Source organism: Lissotriton vulgaris, unplaced genomic scaffold (assembly GCF_964263255.1).
Source record: "Lissotriton vulgaris unplaced genomic scaffold, aLisVul1.2 SCAFFOLD_485, whole genome shotgun sequence".
Lineage (NCBI taxonomy): Eukaryota > Metazoa > Chordata > Amphibia > Caudata > Salamandridae > Lissotriton > Lissotriton vulgaris.
In genome coordinates, this window is record NW_028244829.1 from 1,214,027 (window position 1) to 1,230,271 (window position 16,245).

The following is a 16,245-nucleotide window of genomic DNA, read 5'->3' on the forward strand; positions in this document are numbered from 1 at the left end:
TGCTGAACCAAAATCCTCGCTCATTGGTAAAACTTAAGTTGCCAGTGGTTGCAGGTAGTAGAAAATGTCATACATTTATGGCGACCAGGGCTTATTTTTCATCATCAGACTTTGATCCAAAGCAAAAGAACGACAGAAAAGAAAAAAGGAGAAAGTCTAGGATAGGGAAACAATAAGAAGGGGTAAAAGAGAATCTGCAAGATAAAATAAGAAGACAGGACGAGTAGAGTGGTGGAAGAAACAGGCCTGTGGTCAAGCAAAATTAGACAGCCTTGGTATTTTGCCACCTTGGCATTTAGTAGTGCCGGTGGAAGGCACTTAAGCTGTGGGCTATTGCACTTATGTATTTATTATTTATTTATTTAAAAAACTGAGCACTGTTTTTGGGTAACTCGCATTTTATAGTCTTGCTTCATGTAGGAACACTGGAAGAAGCACTTACCGAGTGTCCGGACCTTATCTCAGTCCCACATAGAGATGAAACACACCATAGTCATATCTCAGAATGGTGCTGTTGTGGTGTACAACATGGAGCTCATGAATATTAACATTTCTAATTATGCTTCTGTATGTAGTGTTCTCACCAATTTACCTGGAAAAGATTTGCCACCTGAGGTCACACCACTTCTGAGACTGACTTACATACAGTGCAACAGGCATTTGCACTGCTTTACTTCTCCCCCAGGCACTGTAATATTACAATATGGGTCTCACACCTTTGTGCGGCCCCTTCTATAATAGAGATAGCTCTAGTGTACATACAGCGCCATCACTACCTTATGGGGATGTTCCCTCCCATTTATGAGGGCATGGCCAGATCTTGCAGTAGCCACATTAACAGCTTGAGGACTTCCAACCTGTTTACAAACACCTCTATTCAGTGGGAAAGGTTACTGGTGTTGGAATCTATCATTGTCATTTTTGACGGAAGGTCTCAGCACCATTGCTTCATAGCTAGATTTGCTGTATAATATTAGCATTAATGCCACATGCCCAATGTTACATGTGAAACCTTAAGCGATGACTAGTTTGGTAACCAACAGAATGTGCACTCTCGCAGAGTGAAACATGCAGATCAGATCTGGAGGCCTGATGTACACAATTTCCATTTGCAAAAAATGGTAGCAAATTGTGTACCAACCTTTTGTGAAAGGGAAGGAATTTTTCACTAAGATGTTGGTTTAAAGAATTCAGAATTATACTGGGTCGCAACCCATCCTACCGCATCAATATTTATGAGGTAGGTTGTAAATTATACAAAACTACCATTCGATGCCATGTTGGGGGTCAGCAGACTACATTGTTTGTGACTGAATTCTAAATAAAGTCAGGTATTTTTTCCTGAAAGAAAATGGGTCTGCATTTAAAAAGAAAATGTTTTTTGTTTGTTAAGAGTTGGCAATGATCCAGTGGACCACTGCCTTCTCCCCAACAGTTTTATTTTTACATATACAAAGAGGAAGGCTTTCCTAGGTGACCCCTTCACATTTAGGAATAGTTAAAAATGTTAATGGTTTGTGATCGTGTTTCAGTCATAAAACATTGATACGCCCTTAATGAATCACTATTTGGGAAGCTCTAAACACGTCCCTTCAAAATAGCTATTTGTTATGGCTTTCTAAACCTATTTTGCGATTCCGTAACCTGATGCTGAATTACGAAATGGGTTTAGCACATTAAAAATAGCTACTTTGCAGTTGCAAACCCTGTGATTTTGCGAATCACAAGCACCGCAACTGCAAAATTGCTTTGTGCATCAGGCCTTACATTTTTGCCTCCTTATTTTTATCACATCCTAAACAGTGATTTATACAATCATTTGGTGTGCACATAGGAAATAACACTTGTACAGAATGCATTAAGTGAAATACCCAGTCAATTGCAGGAATTATTATTACAACACTCTCCTAATAGAACACTCTGGGGCTAATTCCGATTCGGTAAAATCCTGTCCGAATCGCCGTACGGAGCTTTTTTCCCGTACGAATCGTATGCAGAACGGTACCCGTACGTACGATGTAGTACGATGTGTACCCAAAGCAATTCTCCATACGAATCGTACCGAAGACCGTACAACTCACTACTGCGTACGAATTGCATTCGGAACACGCAGTACGCGATGTCCATACGGATCGAAGCTGCATTTTCCGAACCAGCAAGTATGAATCGTATCGACAACACTCCATACGACTCTTTTTCTACGGGAGCTTAAAACATGTGTAAAAGCAGATTTTGCCTTGAAATGCGTATGAAATGGACCCCCCCGGGTACGATGCATACACCCCATGATTGCAGGGGTACGGTGCATCGGGGTACGGTGTGTACACCCCTGGATTTCAGGGGTACGGTGCGTATGTCAATGTGCATACACCCCAAGGTCGTAGGGGTACGGTTCATACACCCCAAGGTCGTAGGTGTATGGTGCGTACACCCCGTGCGTACACCCCTTGATTTTAGGGGTAGGGTGCGTATGTGATAGTGTTGCCCTCCGTACAAATTGCTCATATGCAACGTTTACCGTACGAATCGCGTTCTCATTCCCTGGTCCGGATCGTACTTGGCGGGTCGTACGGCATTTTTTCGAATCGTACGGTTCACTGTGCGGGTTGATGTCATACGGATTTACCCTTCATTTTCGTACGGTTCGCAATGATTCGGACGTATTTTCTCGCAACGGATCGTACTACGCGATTCTGACAGATTAGTACGATTCGTACGGAAACGGTTACGAATACAAATCGTCGTACGGATTCGTTTCCCGAATCAGAATCAACCCCCTCAATGTTAATTTGACCAACTTTGGAAGAATGAAATGCTGAACTTGATGCTCTGCAATTGAAAGTTATGAACTTGTAAGATGATAAAATCTCTGCAAAATATGTGTTAAAACCATAGACTGTTTCCCAGAAAAAATTGAATATCTGCAACCCTTTTGAGGAATGGATTGTGCCATATGAACTTTAAGAGAACTAGGAGTCAATATCTCATGATAGACAATCTCTGTGACTTCTCGCTACACAATTCGCATCATATTGGGTATATGTCTCATCAGTCTTGAATTCCACTTTGCATCCTTATACTTGTAATCTTTTTATGAGGTGTGGATGAGCTACTAATGCCTGGAATCTTCTGTGCTGAGGAGCGGGAGGGGTGGCAAGCAGAGATAAAAGGCTGTTGTAGCGATTACATTTAGTCTCCATTTTAGTTTTTCCTTCTAACCTAGCATCTTTTTAACATGGTTATTTAAATATGTTTTCCAGTAACTCGAGACAATTTCATACATGCATTTATTTTGAGTAGAAGTTGTTCTATAGTCTGCACTGTTAGTTCCAGGAACACACATATTAGAACATGATGTCCTTGCTTTATTATGTGCTCTTAGGAGACTAAGTAAAGTTGTTATTCTATGTCTCTAGCGGAATTAGATAAAGCTGGTGTTTTATTATTTCTACAAGGCCCATGTTGAGGTCGGTGAGAGGCACTTCACACTGGCGTTATCAGGGAAGCTGCTGATAGCTGTAATTGAGATGTAGCTCCTAAGACCCCAACATTCATCCTAAGAAGAAAGATAGCTGCACAGGCAGATGTGTGCAGGCTTGCACGCTCAGTTGTTGTGAATTCGTTAATGCACTGATGCCGGCTTCCTGAGACATTACACCAAAGTATAGGGTTAAATCGCTTCAACAGGGTCGGCAGATAGGTATGCCCACAGCGCTCTCATGTGACATTAGGAACAATTGACATGGTTGAATTGTTTGTGTTTTTCACCATTCTAATACTTATAAAAATTATGCATCTCATGTACCTAATAATAGCAGTTCATGTTTTATTTACAAGGATTAGATCTTTTTCAATAAAGAATTGAAAATGGTTTAGCGTTTGTTTTCTTTGTGAAACTTTGGGCATGCAAAAGTGACAAATGGAAGGGTTAGATCTGTTTCCACAAATTTCTTGGGAATCAGAGTGGTTACCTTCCAGATTACTGACAGCATCAGTAACTCTGAAGGTTTAGGAGTTTAAATGTGGTACTATGAGTTAGAAAAACCAACATTTACTGATGATATAAGAATTCTCAGTTCCAATGTTATGAAGTTTTGTTGATCCAATACAAAGTGCTACTAAATTCGTAGAAACCATATAACAATGCACGCTGGGCAGGTGAGATTGTGTTGAGAATGAGAAATTAAAAGATAATATAACATTGACCCTTTTGAGCTTTGAACAGCAAAATTGTAACAGGAGATAGTTATATGAAATTGTACATGTGCACCTAGTATATCTGGAATGTCCACCTAATACTGGGCTTCTTAGCCCTACCCTTTAATTCCTTTGGAACTAGCTAAGCCCTTTCACCTCTAGAAACTCTCTTTGACCCTGACTTGTACTTATTTTGATGGGTATCAGTCTTCCTTTTCTCATCTACATTTCTGCCTTACTGTCTCAAAGGCAGCTGAAAAGCTACTAGAGCAATTTTAAAGCTTCCTGTGAAGGTGCCCCTGGTTAAGATTATCCTGACTTTCCCATCGGCTCTGTATCCTTCATGGTGCTAAGTCAGAAAGACAAAGGTATCTCCGCTTGGTCCCTCTTATTACAATAAGATTTGGGTTAACCGCATCGATGCTGATGACGAAACCGCTCCGTCATCAGCCGCGGTGGCACTGTGCTGATGACGGTGCGGTTCCGTCATGGGCCGCCCGACGCGTCTGCCCTGCGCGGATTCCGCGCCTCCGCTGGGCATTCTATTGAGCGGGCGGGGCCATGACGGAACCGCTCCGTCATCAGCACAGCTCACCCGAGGCTGGTGATGAAGCGGTTCCGTCACCAGCGTGTGAGAGTCGCGCGGCTCCCCGCCCCCTTAGCGCTGAGGCGGAATAGCCGCTGCAGTGAAGGGGTTAATGAAAACCAGTATATGGATAGATCAGGAGGTCACATTTGCTACATTTTTAAGGAGGGTACAAGTTACAAAACATGCATCCAGTGAAATGATGTTGCTCTAGTCTTTTATTTCCTGCGAGTTTTTTGTTTCCATGCATTCTAGATTTTTCTCATCTGTCATTTTCTTTCATTCTCCTTTGTGTCCCTTTTTTTGTGTGGTGTGTATGTGACGAATAATGTGTTCTTTCTTTTACCTCGAATATAACTGTTTACTCCAAATATAAATGTGTATCTTGCCAAATCAAGTCTGGTCCTGGATTCAAACATTAAAGCACATGCATGTATTCTGCGACCTCATCACTTGCTCCTAGTGATGCATCTTAGTGAATTTCAGAAGAATTGTGGCATTTCTTTCCAAATCCCTTTTATCCCTTTTAAAGGACCATGCAGTTTATTTTTTAGGAAGTTTCTAGAGGCTCTTCTGAAAATGATCCATGGTTCTGCATTCCTTACTATACACCTTTCACAATGCCTTTCAATCTACATTTGCATCCCTTGAAGGATGTTTCATAGTAGTTTGTGGCATATCTTAGTACTTCTATGATTAAGTCAGTATTCTGAAGCCACTACATCTGTGTAGGGTTCTAGAGACCTGTAAAAAAGATATAACTTTTCTAACAGTTCCTTTCTCAATTACTATTAACTGCACTTCATCAGTAACACAATAACCTCATAACTTGACTTCAAATTTACCTACTATTGTGCTTCTCCACAAGGTTGGTATATGTCAATTTTTTTTTAGCTTAGATGTCGGAATCCCAGGCAGATAACAGCATTAAAAAAAAGAGCAAGCTTCTTAAATGAATGAAGTTTTAGTTGAAGTTTTACTTCTTCTATAGAATAATTTCATACTTCCATTTTATAAAGGAATCATAGATTTGTGATGCCATTTGTCTTGGTGCAAAATCACAAATTACGCTCTGGTAAGTATTGCATGCTATCTGAGAGGACTTTACTCATGAAGTATTTGTAGAGTCAGAACTACTTGACATTTCTTTTTTAAATTATTTCTTGGAGTCACTCTTATGGGAAAGTAGCTTAAAATATTTGATTCCAAAAGGAGGATAAATAAGATGTAAATGAACATAGTGGATAAGTAACATGTCTGTTTGACTTAGGGGATCCAGGCTTTTCTGCTTCTTATGGGTAATAAATGCCACACTGTGGCTACCTTTCTAGGAAGCATTTTTTTTATTATTACAGAAGGACTGCTAGCTGTATTTTCATTATTTTCTCTTTCAGAACATTGTTCTGTCTGGTGGATCCACAATGTTTAGGGATTTTGGACGTCGAATGCAAAGAGATGTCAAGAGAGTTGTGGATGCCAGATTAAAAATGAGTGAAGAACTTAGTGGTGGACGGATAAAGGTAAGTTGGATCAAAGATGTCTGTAACTAAATACTTACAATTAAATGGGGGCAGCCACGAGAAAAAATATTTAGTTTTACAGAATTCAATTTGCTCATATGCACATAAAGAAATGTTCTTTGAGAAATATAGCTTTAGGTAGAAGTTTGTAGCTAAAAAAAACACAAACAAACAAAAAAGCTATTAAATATTGAAAACGCCTAATAAAATGGCAACCCAAATGAACTTGTACTAGGAATTGTGATTGGGAGGCCAAAACCTAATGAGAGGGAAGGGCAACACAACCATCTACAGTTGCATGTTCTGCCTGGGTACTCGGTGACCATGTGGGGGCATGTTGCAAGATATACTTTTGCTCTATCAACAGAATAACATGCTTTTGTCCTGTTAAGTTCAGTTTCCACACGTGTACTGCTAATGTTATGTTTGACACTAATGTAAATACAGCCTCTTAATCTGACATCTATAAAGTACATATTTTTTGTTGGGAAGGGTAGCAGTCAAAGAGGCTTTTAATGTGGCCCACACCTCTTAGAGGGAAGGGGACTTTGCTGCTTTTTTGCTTTTAAAGCTCAACATCTCAGTATGTGGAAGAAATCAGTGCAGCCACTACCGGCTATCTAGACAGAGACTGCAGCTGATGGGCAATTAATGAAGGTGGCATATGGCTTGTCTCCACCATTCTCCATCCTCCTTGAGTCATTAAAATGCATGGCAGTTTTTACAAGCTAGCATTCAGAGAAAGAAATGTTGTTGGAGGAGTCTATTTGTTTCCTTGGGTTTGGGAAATCTTGCTATTTGGTTTAACTAAGATATCTCCTGTACACATCCAGTCCAAGAACTGAGAAAAGAACTAACCATAGACTGTGATGCTAACATGGTCCTTTCCTCTTCTTCAACTAAGACATGAGATGAAACTCCCCATGGCTTAGGTCCTATTATGACTCGATTATTGTATTATGATAACTCGAGAGCACAAACAAAGGATGTCGTTAACCCCTTCGACGCTAATGACAAAGCCAGCTCGTCATGGGCGTTACCTGCGCTGCGCGGATGACGAGCTGGCTTTGTCACGTTAACCGGGATTTTTAAAAATGCCGCGCACAGCGGGAAAAGCCGCCGCGGCGATGCGGTTAAATACCAACATCAAGCAATGAGATACAAAATCCAGCAGCGAGACTCTCCTTTCACCTACAGAAGGTCTGATCCTGTCACCCCAGCTCTTAAAGAACTCCAATGGTCCCTGCTGGCCCAGAGGCTTACATTCAAAATGCTATGGTCAATCATAAAATCATAGCGGTGGGTGTTTCCGAATCTGAATGCATCTAACAGGACGATCCGCAATGTCAGATTAACAAAGCAAACCAACTTTCTCAAGTTAGATGTTTCAAAACCCTCATGAAGGATGCACAATCAAACTCCAAGTGCACATCTGTGGAACTTGCTAAGAGGTTTTCCATCGTAAACAGTTTCCCACAAGCTCTGCGGTGGGACACCAGGATGAGAATATTCCAGCAAAAAATGCTATGAGTTAAAGGGGGTTATGAGTTATTTTCCTTGGAATGGAGAGTAGCACACTGACCTGGGAATACTGAGGGACATATTTTCAAGCCCCTATGCCACGGGAATGTCACTTTTTGTGATGTTCCCGTGACGATAGGGGCTTTGCAGTAACGGCTCCTGGAGGGAGTGCTGCCGGGCCGTAACGCAGGGCAGGGGAGGGGCGAGGTGGGGGTAGTAAACTCCGGATTATGGTCTAAAGGAGGTAAGTATACAAATAAATAATAAACTAATTTCATTGCGAGCGCTGCATCGCATTGCGAAGCAGCGCGCACAATGAAGTTCATATTATTTATTTATTTGTATACTTACCTCCGTTAGGCCATAATCCAGAGTTTACTACCCCCCACCTTGACCTTGCCCTCCCCCGCCCTGCGTCACCGCCCTTCAGCACTCTCTCCAGGAGCCGGTACTGGGGCCTTGCCTTAACATGGTTTAACCCTGCATTGTACATAAGGCACCCTTTCATGCTATGTTTAGCGTGAAAAAGGCGCGCAGTGGGTGTTGGGGTGAGTGCTACACTGCACCAACCATTGTATTTGACGCTACCCCGTATGTACAAGGGTGGCGTACATAGAAGGCAGCTCCAAAATTAAGACCAGGAATACCCTAGTCTTAAGGTGGCAAAACTAGTAGAAATGCATTATTTCTCCTTGTTTTTGCTTTTTCCATGTGTGCTGCCTTGTGCAGCACACATGGAAAAAGCAAAATGCATTGGTATGTTTTTTGTACAGGAAGGTGTCCCTTCCTGTACATAAACAAACCTTTTTAAAAATGCCATTTTGTAACTTACATGTATGCTGCATGAAGCAGCACACATGAAATTTACGAAATTGCATTTTAGGATTGTTTATATGAAGGAAGGGACACCTTCCTACACATAACCAATTCTCCCCTGCACACAGACACCCTTGCACTCTGGTGCAAGGGTGCCTGCGTTGGCGCTTAGTTGTAAAACTTAGCGCCATCGCAGGGGGAAACACACAGTTGCACCACAATCTTGTAAATATGGTGCAGCCTTGCGTTTCTGAAGTGGCAGAGGGTGTCGTTAAGCCCAGGAGGCTAACGACATGCTACGCCACTTCGTCGTACATATGGCCCTGAGTCTTATTCTGAATTTACAGACCCAAAGGCGCACATATTTACTACCTGCTTAAAGCAGTGGTAAATGTGTTAGGATTTTTTTTCTTGCCCAGTGCGGGTGTGGATGATGGGTGAAGGGTGGTGGGAGGAATTATTGGGTCCAGAGTCACCGGTAAACCTGTTGTTCCCCTGAGAAGTATGGATATATTATTCTGGGCAAGTAGCAATGACTGTCTTTATCTGTTTTTTGTTTAATATGTTGTCTCTGGCTATTTATTACTCTCAAAATTGAGTGCAGTGGCATATGACTTAGATCAAAGTAAACAGTTTTTAGTGTATGGTACATTTTCAGTTCCAAAAAGTCTATGACCATGATCCCAATCATTTGTCAGTGTGTAGAGCTATACATCAAAGCAGGTCTGTGTGATGGCAAAAGAGAGAAACACTTTAAAACTCAGTTGTAAAAAGTGATTATTGAATATTGAATCCTGACTTTATTTGTTTTCAGGGATCTGATTCCCAGTCTGATTCTCAGTATCTGTTAATAAGTAATACTGAATTGGCACAGTACGTATATATTTTGATGAGAGTTGTAATTGTTTGCGTAGTGTGGCATTACAGAGTTAATAATTTTTGTTTGATTAACGTTTTTATTTTTGTTTCTTTTTAAGATCTCGTCTGAACATATGTTGTACCATTACTCTGTCAATGTTATTATTCTTTAAATGATTGTGAATTATGCATTCAACGATATTGCCAATAGAATTATGGGTTATTAATTGAGTACAGTGTTGTGAATGAAAAAAGTGACATCAATTCTTAAGTATTGATGCTGCATCAATCAATAACTCTGACTGAGAACGTCATTGCTGGTGCAAGTGTAAGTCGAGAACAGAGGATGGGTTAGTGATTTTACAAAGACTGCTACAATGATATTAATTGAATATATGAAAATATAAACAGCGTTTGTGATCGAAGAACTATCTAAGAAGTAACTTTTGTATATTACCATTCGGAATGATGTGTAATGATGTATACTAAGTGCACCCTCCTTGGACAGCTAACTAAAATTGAAGGCTTATTTTTCAGCCAAAACCAATTGAAGTCCAAGTGATATCCCACCCTATGCAGCGCTATGCCGTTTGGTTCGGAGGATCGATGCTTGCTTCAACAGTATGTTAAATAATCAATATATTTCGGTTATTTTTTTATTTGTTTTAAATTTATGTGTCACAAATATGTTTTTTATTTTTTAAGTTAAAATGCATATCAAGTAGGTATTCCCCTCTGATAGCCATGCGGTTGCACAAGCAGCAATACCATCCATAGTTATTTTCTGAGATTCGGGATGTTTGAGTTTGTCTGTAAATAGCATTAAATTAAAAGTTTCAAACGTTCGTCTTCTACTACCAGATCATGTTAGAGTTTTTTTTTGATAACAGCGTGCTCTGTAAATGATTCCCAATTAGACCTATTGCATGAAAATAACTCCCAAGTGGATAGTTTGAACACCTTCCATAGGTCAGACCTCGGTGGACCTAGATTAGATGCCACTAAACTGGAAGATGAATAAAAAAGCTCTCGAGTTATTGGAATAAAAAGACTGTCATCAAATTAGGTAATATTTCGAATAATAATCCTATGCAACACTTCAGTAAAAATGCATCCGTTATGGTAAGCGGTGCCGCTATTACTCACTCCAATGTACTACTGTTGACCTCACACATGACGTCACACATTACAAGGATATCATCAGTTACATCACTTTTCACATATCACGTCACCATTGGCATCAGACCTACACATATCATGTCACCAATGGCATCATAGCAGATATTACTGAGGAGGTTGACACTTGACTCCCAAATCCACTGAAATCAACCTTTGGCCGCTCCTAAATATAGGCAGGCTGGGCATGCAAAGTGTATCCTGGTTCAGAGCCTGGACTTGGGCTGGGCCTTCACTCTGTGCACCATGATGACACTTAGGGCCAGATTTACTAACATTTTGTGTTGTGATAGCACCATTTTAACACACAGAGTGTTGCACTCAATAAGAGATGAGACTACAATTGCACATTTATTTGGGTCTTGTTATAGAAAGTGGCAGAGGTACACATAGGGTGTGCACGCATGATTTATATGCCCCAAGTGCATTTTGATATTACAGTAAGGTGCCCCAGGCATGTGACTCCTTCTAAATACCAGGGACGGCTCCTCCATGTGGGCGGAGGAGCGTCGCCCCACTGCTTTCTCGCACTGCGAGAAGCAGAAACATAAAATGGTATTTTAAATACCATTTTATGTTTCTGCTTCTTGCACTGCGAGAAAGAAGACAGGATTTTGGTGGGGCAGGCGTGCGGGTGGGTGTGTCTGCTGGAGGACACGGGAGGAGTGGCTAGCTGATTGTTTGGTCAGCACCAGGGCAGACCAACCAGTCATACGCACTCTGCATTTTCTCCATGCAGGCTGCATGCAGCCTACATAGAGAAAATGGCCTCCCCACAGACGCCTGTGGGGTCAGGGTCCCAGCCAATCACAATGCTGCCATTGAAGTGTTGTGTTTGGCTTCAGGGGAGGGGGGAGGTTGCCTGCAGCTGCTTCCTGATGTAGGACGAATCACACTGATGACGCAGGACAGGCCGGCAAAGGTAAGTTAATTTAAATTTTTTTAAATTTACTAAAACTCTCACCCCAGCGGCCCCCCTCCCTGGGTGCCCCCCAGTCCCCTCACTCGCGAGTCATACCGACCGCGACTGCCTAATACTGCTTAATACAGTAATGCAGCTTGTGCCAATGCTGAAAGTGCACCAGTGTGATCTCAGGGGAGTGTTCCGTCATTAGCCTCAACCGCAAACAATGTTAAGTGGAATATACATATCAAAACAATGATAGAAAAACCCAAAGGTTCCCTAAACACTATGCATGCAATGGACTGCTCCCATTGCATAGTTTCTATCCCCACATCAACCAAGTCATACAAGCAAAGGTAGAAGCCAACTCACATATGGTGCCTAGCTTTGGGGCCTGGACAAGAAATCATTTAAGATAGGGTGCCATGAAAGAAATTGATGGAGGTCACTCTTAATACTATTAACAGGATTCCTGACTATTGCCCTGGTATCTGACATTGGCTACTCATCTATCTTGAAAAGATGTCAAGAAGCTCCAACAAATTATGCATGAATAGATTGAAATCAGAAGAGGAAAACCTGGTAGATAAAGTCCTGAGGAAGCATTTCAACCTGAGCCATAAGTCAAACTTTGCTATCAGCTGGAAAGAAAAAGCAAAATGAATTGCCCTAGTTTCGACACCCGACACCCAAAAGCTCCGGCCTGTGGCTTTTGTCAGGGCCGGACTGGGAACCACAACCGGCCCTGGCAAAGTGCTCGGTTGGCCCCCCCTCCCCACTCTGGCAGGGGGAGGTAGTGGGGGGGGCGGGATGGAGGTGCCGCCGAGCTGTTTGTCGAGGCCGGTTTTCGGACGATTTTGGTACAGGAACGATTTTGCAAAAACGGTCCTGTAACAAAAACGGTCCCCAGGGGCCCAAAACTGGCCCCCACCCGTGCGGCGCCCCGGGGGATTGCCCAGTGTCTGCTATTGCCAGTCCGGCCCTGGCTTTTGTCCACCAAAAAATGAACATGACCGTCAGCAAACAGTTTGCAAATCTTCCGATGACCACAAAGCTCAAGGCCTAGGATACCTTTCGCCCAGTAGGTCAAGCTGGACTTTTTTAATCCCTCTCAGCATGTACAGCCCTACTTGGTAACACAAATTGATTTTAGGGAAACAAGAATTTTTGTGCTAGTCAGAATCACTGCACTCCTTTTGAAAGGCTCACTAAAGAAAACAATCCAAGCATCATCGGACACTTGTTTTTATGGCCAGATTGAAGGCTTGACTCCCTGTTTGCTAAACTGCTCAATCTATGAAGGATTAAAGATAATATCATTAAATACACACTAGAGCTTGAACAGTTGAACAAGGATGAAGAACACATTTTCTTTCTGCTCAGTGACTAAACGCAATGGAAGGCATCTCTTCAAAAGCTAGGACCTAAGAGAAAAGAACCAGAGAAATGAATAGCAAATGGTTCTGTAGCCAGTGCTATGCCTTCTGCTGAATTAGCCAAGGCAACACAGAAAAACACCTGTCTGCTTCAAACCGAGACAGGTAAACTTACCGATATATAAGATAGCTGGGTTTAACAAAGACTGATATCTTCCTTTAAGATGATCCTTTCCTCGAGAGGGATACGCTTTGGATTTCCCAATGTATGGATTTTTATTTATGATTTAGGTTATGTTGATATTCCTGATTAAAAGCAGTCCTGTTGCTTAAAGAACCTCTTTAATAAAATCAAAATTCAAATTAATTTGCAATGAGAGAATCTATTGCCTTCGCATCCGCTTCATATTACAGATGCGAGTGCAGAGGTAAAGTGACCACTAGGAGGTGCACTGCCTATGCGCACATAGAGGTGGCGCAAAGTCAGTTGCCCTCCCCCCACCAGAGCATCCCTTTGGAAGGGGAAAGGAGATTCTAGGCTCCCCCAGGCATCCCCCTGCAGGCAGGTGCAGTCACTCACGATCGGCATTTGAAATGCAGGCCAGATTGCCACCTGCAGAGGAAAGCTGGACCAGTGGCTTCAAACAGTCTGTCTGTCTTTCACTGATGCATTGTTCCAAGTGGCACATATTTGCTAAGAAATGGCTCACAGTCCCAGTCTGTGTTCAGTGCACAGACACCTGTGGGTTCTACGGCACGGCATGGGATAAAGCATTGTATCCATAAGGCAGCCAGCGAAAGTCCCACTTTCCAACTAATACACCTGTACAACATTATTTTACATTACATATTTCTTATGAAAGTGATTCAGTTAACGATACCTTGTGCTTTAAGATATTCAACCTTAAAATGAAATATGTACAATGCTTGGGTTCTGGGAGACATCTGGATATCTGCTTCTATGAGAACAGTGAGAAATTAAGATAATTTGTGGTTGATTAGTGAAATAACACTTTTTCATGATGTAGGATTTGTATCTAAATGTGCAGGGTGTTGTCCACTGCATTTCACTCAGCCCACCGAGCACTGAATGCCATTCAGGCACAGTTCTCACAAATTTAGGGGCATATTACCAACAACTAGCGGTAATTATCGCTATGTTGGCTTAGCGGCAATATTTTTATCGCCGAGTTGCGGCGATTTTTACCGCTTAGGAACCTTGCTATTATCAAGGTTTATCTCCTAAGCGATAAAAATTGGCCGAAATGCATGAATATCGCTGAAAAGTCAGCGATATTCATGCATTACCGAGCTAATGCTCTTAGCCATGTTATCCACCTACCATTGGATAACATGGCTAAGAACTGCTCAGGGGCAGGTGTTAGCTTTTTGAGATATTTGCGCTTAGCGCGAATATCTCCAAAAGTTGGTAATAGGAGATAGCGATGTTAGCAACTGTTTCCAGTCGCTAACATCTTGGCACGCCCACTTTGCATGTCATTAGTGATAAATTTCACTGACATGCAAAGCGGGGCCCAAGATGGTCGCTATCTCCTACCAGCTGTCGCTAACTGGTGTTAGCGACAGCTAGGTAATAGGGAGATCATTTTATCTCCGCTTTCTTGGCTTTTAAAGCCAAAAAAAGCAGAGATAAACCCCCTTGATAATATGCCCCAAAGTTCTACCAGAATACAGCAAACTTTGTAAAGTGATGGATGTCCTGTTGCATTTCACATTTTGAATAACTCAAGATCCGTTTGAATGAGGACCAAACTGTTTCTGTTCAAATCTGTTTCTTATGCCGCAGATATTGAATTATTTAATTTAATTTAATTTAATTATGCATTAAGTGCAGCAAATTCATAAGTTTGCAGAAGGCTCTGTGTCCTGTGGTCCTGACTACTGCTCTCTACACTGAATGCAGTCATGTGTGGTCCACTATGTGCATGATGTTTAGTTATTACTCCTAGTGCCACATTTTGGCTTACACTTTCAAGTTTTATTTTCAAAGTGTGAATCCTAATCCTAGAGAATCACAAAACATAGTTCAACACAAGACCTTTCGCTATAGAAATGCCACTACTGTTAGACTTGTGTCAGCTTTCAAGATGCTCCTCTACAACACCCCAGGGTGTGTGCTAACTTTTTCCTTTCCTTTGTCTTTCAGTCAGAATTTCTCAATGTCTGCCACTCCAAAAAGGACTATGACGAATATGGGCCAAGCATTTGTCGCCACAATCCAGTATTTGGAGTCATGTCATAATGTATGGCAAGAAGGTTACAAGTCAGAAAGGCCTTTTAGTGACTGCAGAACCATAGAGAGAGAATTACGTGCAGAATGAAGCAGCGTGCATTCGTGTATTAGAAGCTTGTACCATAGTTGTAAACAGCTAAAGAAGGCGCAGGGTAAATTAAAAATAAACAATTGATGTACAGACTGGTAAAAACATATCTAAGTATACGTAAGCTGTTTATTAACAGACACGACACAGTTTATTACAAATGCCACAAAACATATTATATTCCGATGTGCAAAGTATAATATGCTAATCAAAAGCAGGTTACAAGGGGTTACATGTTTTCTGTGAGGTTTAACCCCTAAAGTTTCAGTGAGTCAACTGGTGTTTTAAAAGCTGGAATAACTATATGCTGCAAGTTTGGAGTAAGCAACATTTTCTCAACAGAAGGCAGTAGATTTTTTTTATTCATGTTGCCAATTTAAAAGCAATAATTTCATTCTGTGTAGGTCACATAGGCTTTCGAAGCAGACGTTATGGCATTTGATGGTAGTGGGATAAATATATCCCTTTCCTTTTACACCGTATAACTGAACTTTATAGAACTGTGCAAACGCTCGGCACAATTACAGTTGATGTACCAAAGTGTTGGCTGTGGCAACTTTACAGCAAAATTAGCTTTCTTTCAGGGAACATTGAACATGTAGCAGAAACCCTGCCAGCAGGCTCAGCTACTCAGGAGGATAAATGCAAGGTGTCCAGGGCAGAAAAGGAGTGGGCAAGGCAAAGAAAGAATTTCCTTACAGGAGTAAAACATAAAAAAATAAAAAATGATGTATGGAATCCTGAGTGTTGCGTTTTCTTTGAAGTACAAGGAGGTCTCTTGCTAGCTCACCCTAGAATACTAACAACAAGATGGTGGAACGTTAAAGTTTATTCTAGACGGACAGGTAGCCCCTTCCCTTAGTTTAAGTGACCACTGTCCCCTCACACATAGCTTAGAAAGACGGCACCCTATCTGTTCGGAGGCAACTGCTTGTTATTATTCAAACGT

At 41.6% G+C, this 16,245-nt stretch overlaps 1 protein-coding gene across 3 annotated transcripts in view; it reads left to right on the forward strand.

The window, feature by feature from the left end:
- Window positions 1-16,022, forward strand: part of LOC147666710 (actin-related protein 3B-like) — a 605,074-nt gene extending 589,052 nt beyond the window's left edge. For 2 of the 3 annotated variants that reach the window (XM_086948942.1, XM_086948944.1), the window contains 3 exons: window positions 6,178-6,303; window positions 10,036-10,119; window positions 15,122-16,001. In XM_086948942.1, coding sequence (XP_086805068.1) covers window positions 6,178-6,303; window positions 10,036-10,119; window positions 15,122-15,217 — 306 coding nt within the window. In that variant the 3' untranslated portion in view covers window positions 15,218-16,001. Of the gene's footprint in view, window positions 1-6,177; window positions 6,304-10,035; window positions 10,120-15,121 lie in introns of all 3 variants that reach the window. The other variant, XM_086948943.1, reaches the window with a different exon arrangement.
- The last annotated feature ends 223 nt before the right edge of the window (window positions 16,023-16,245 follow it).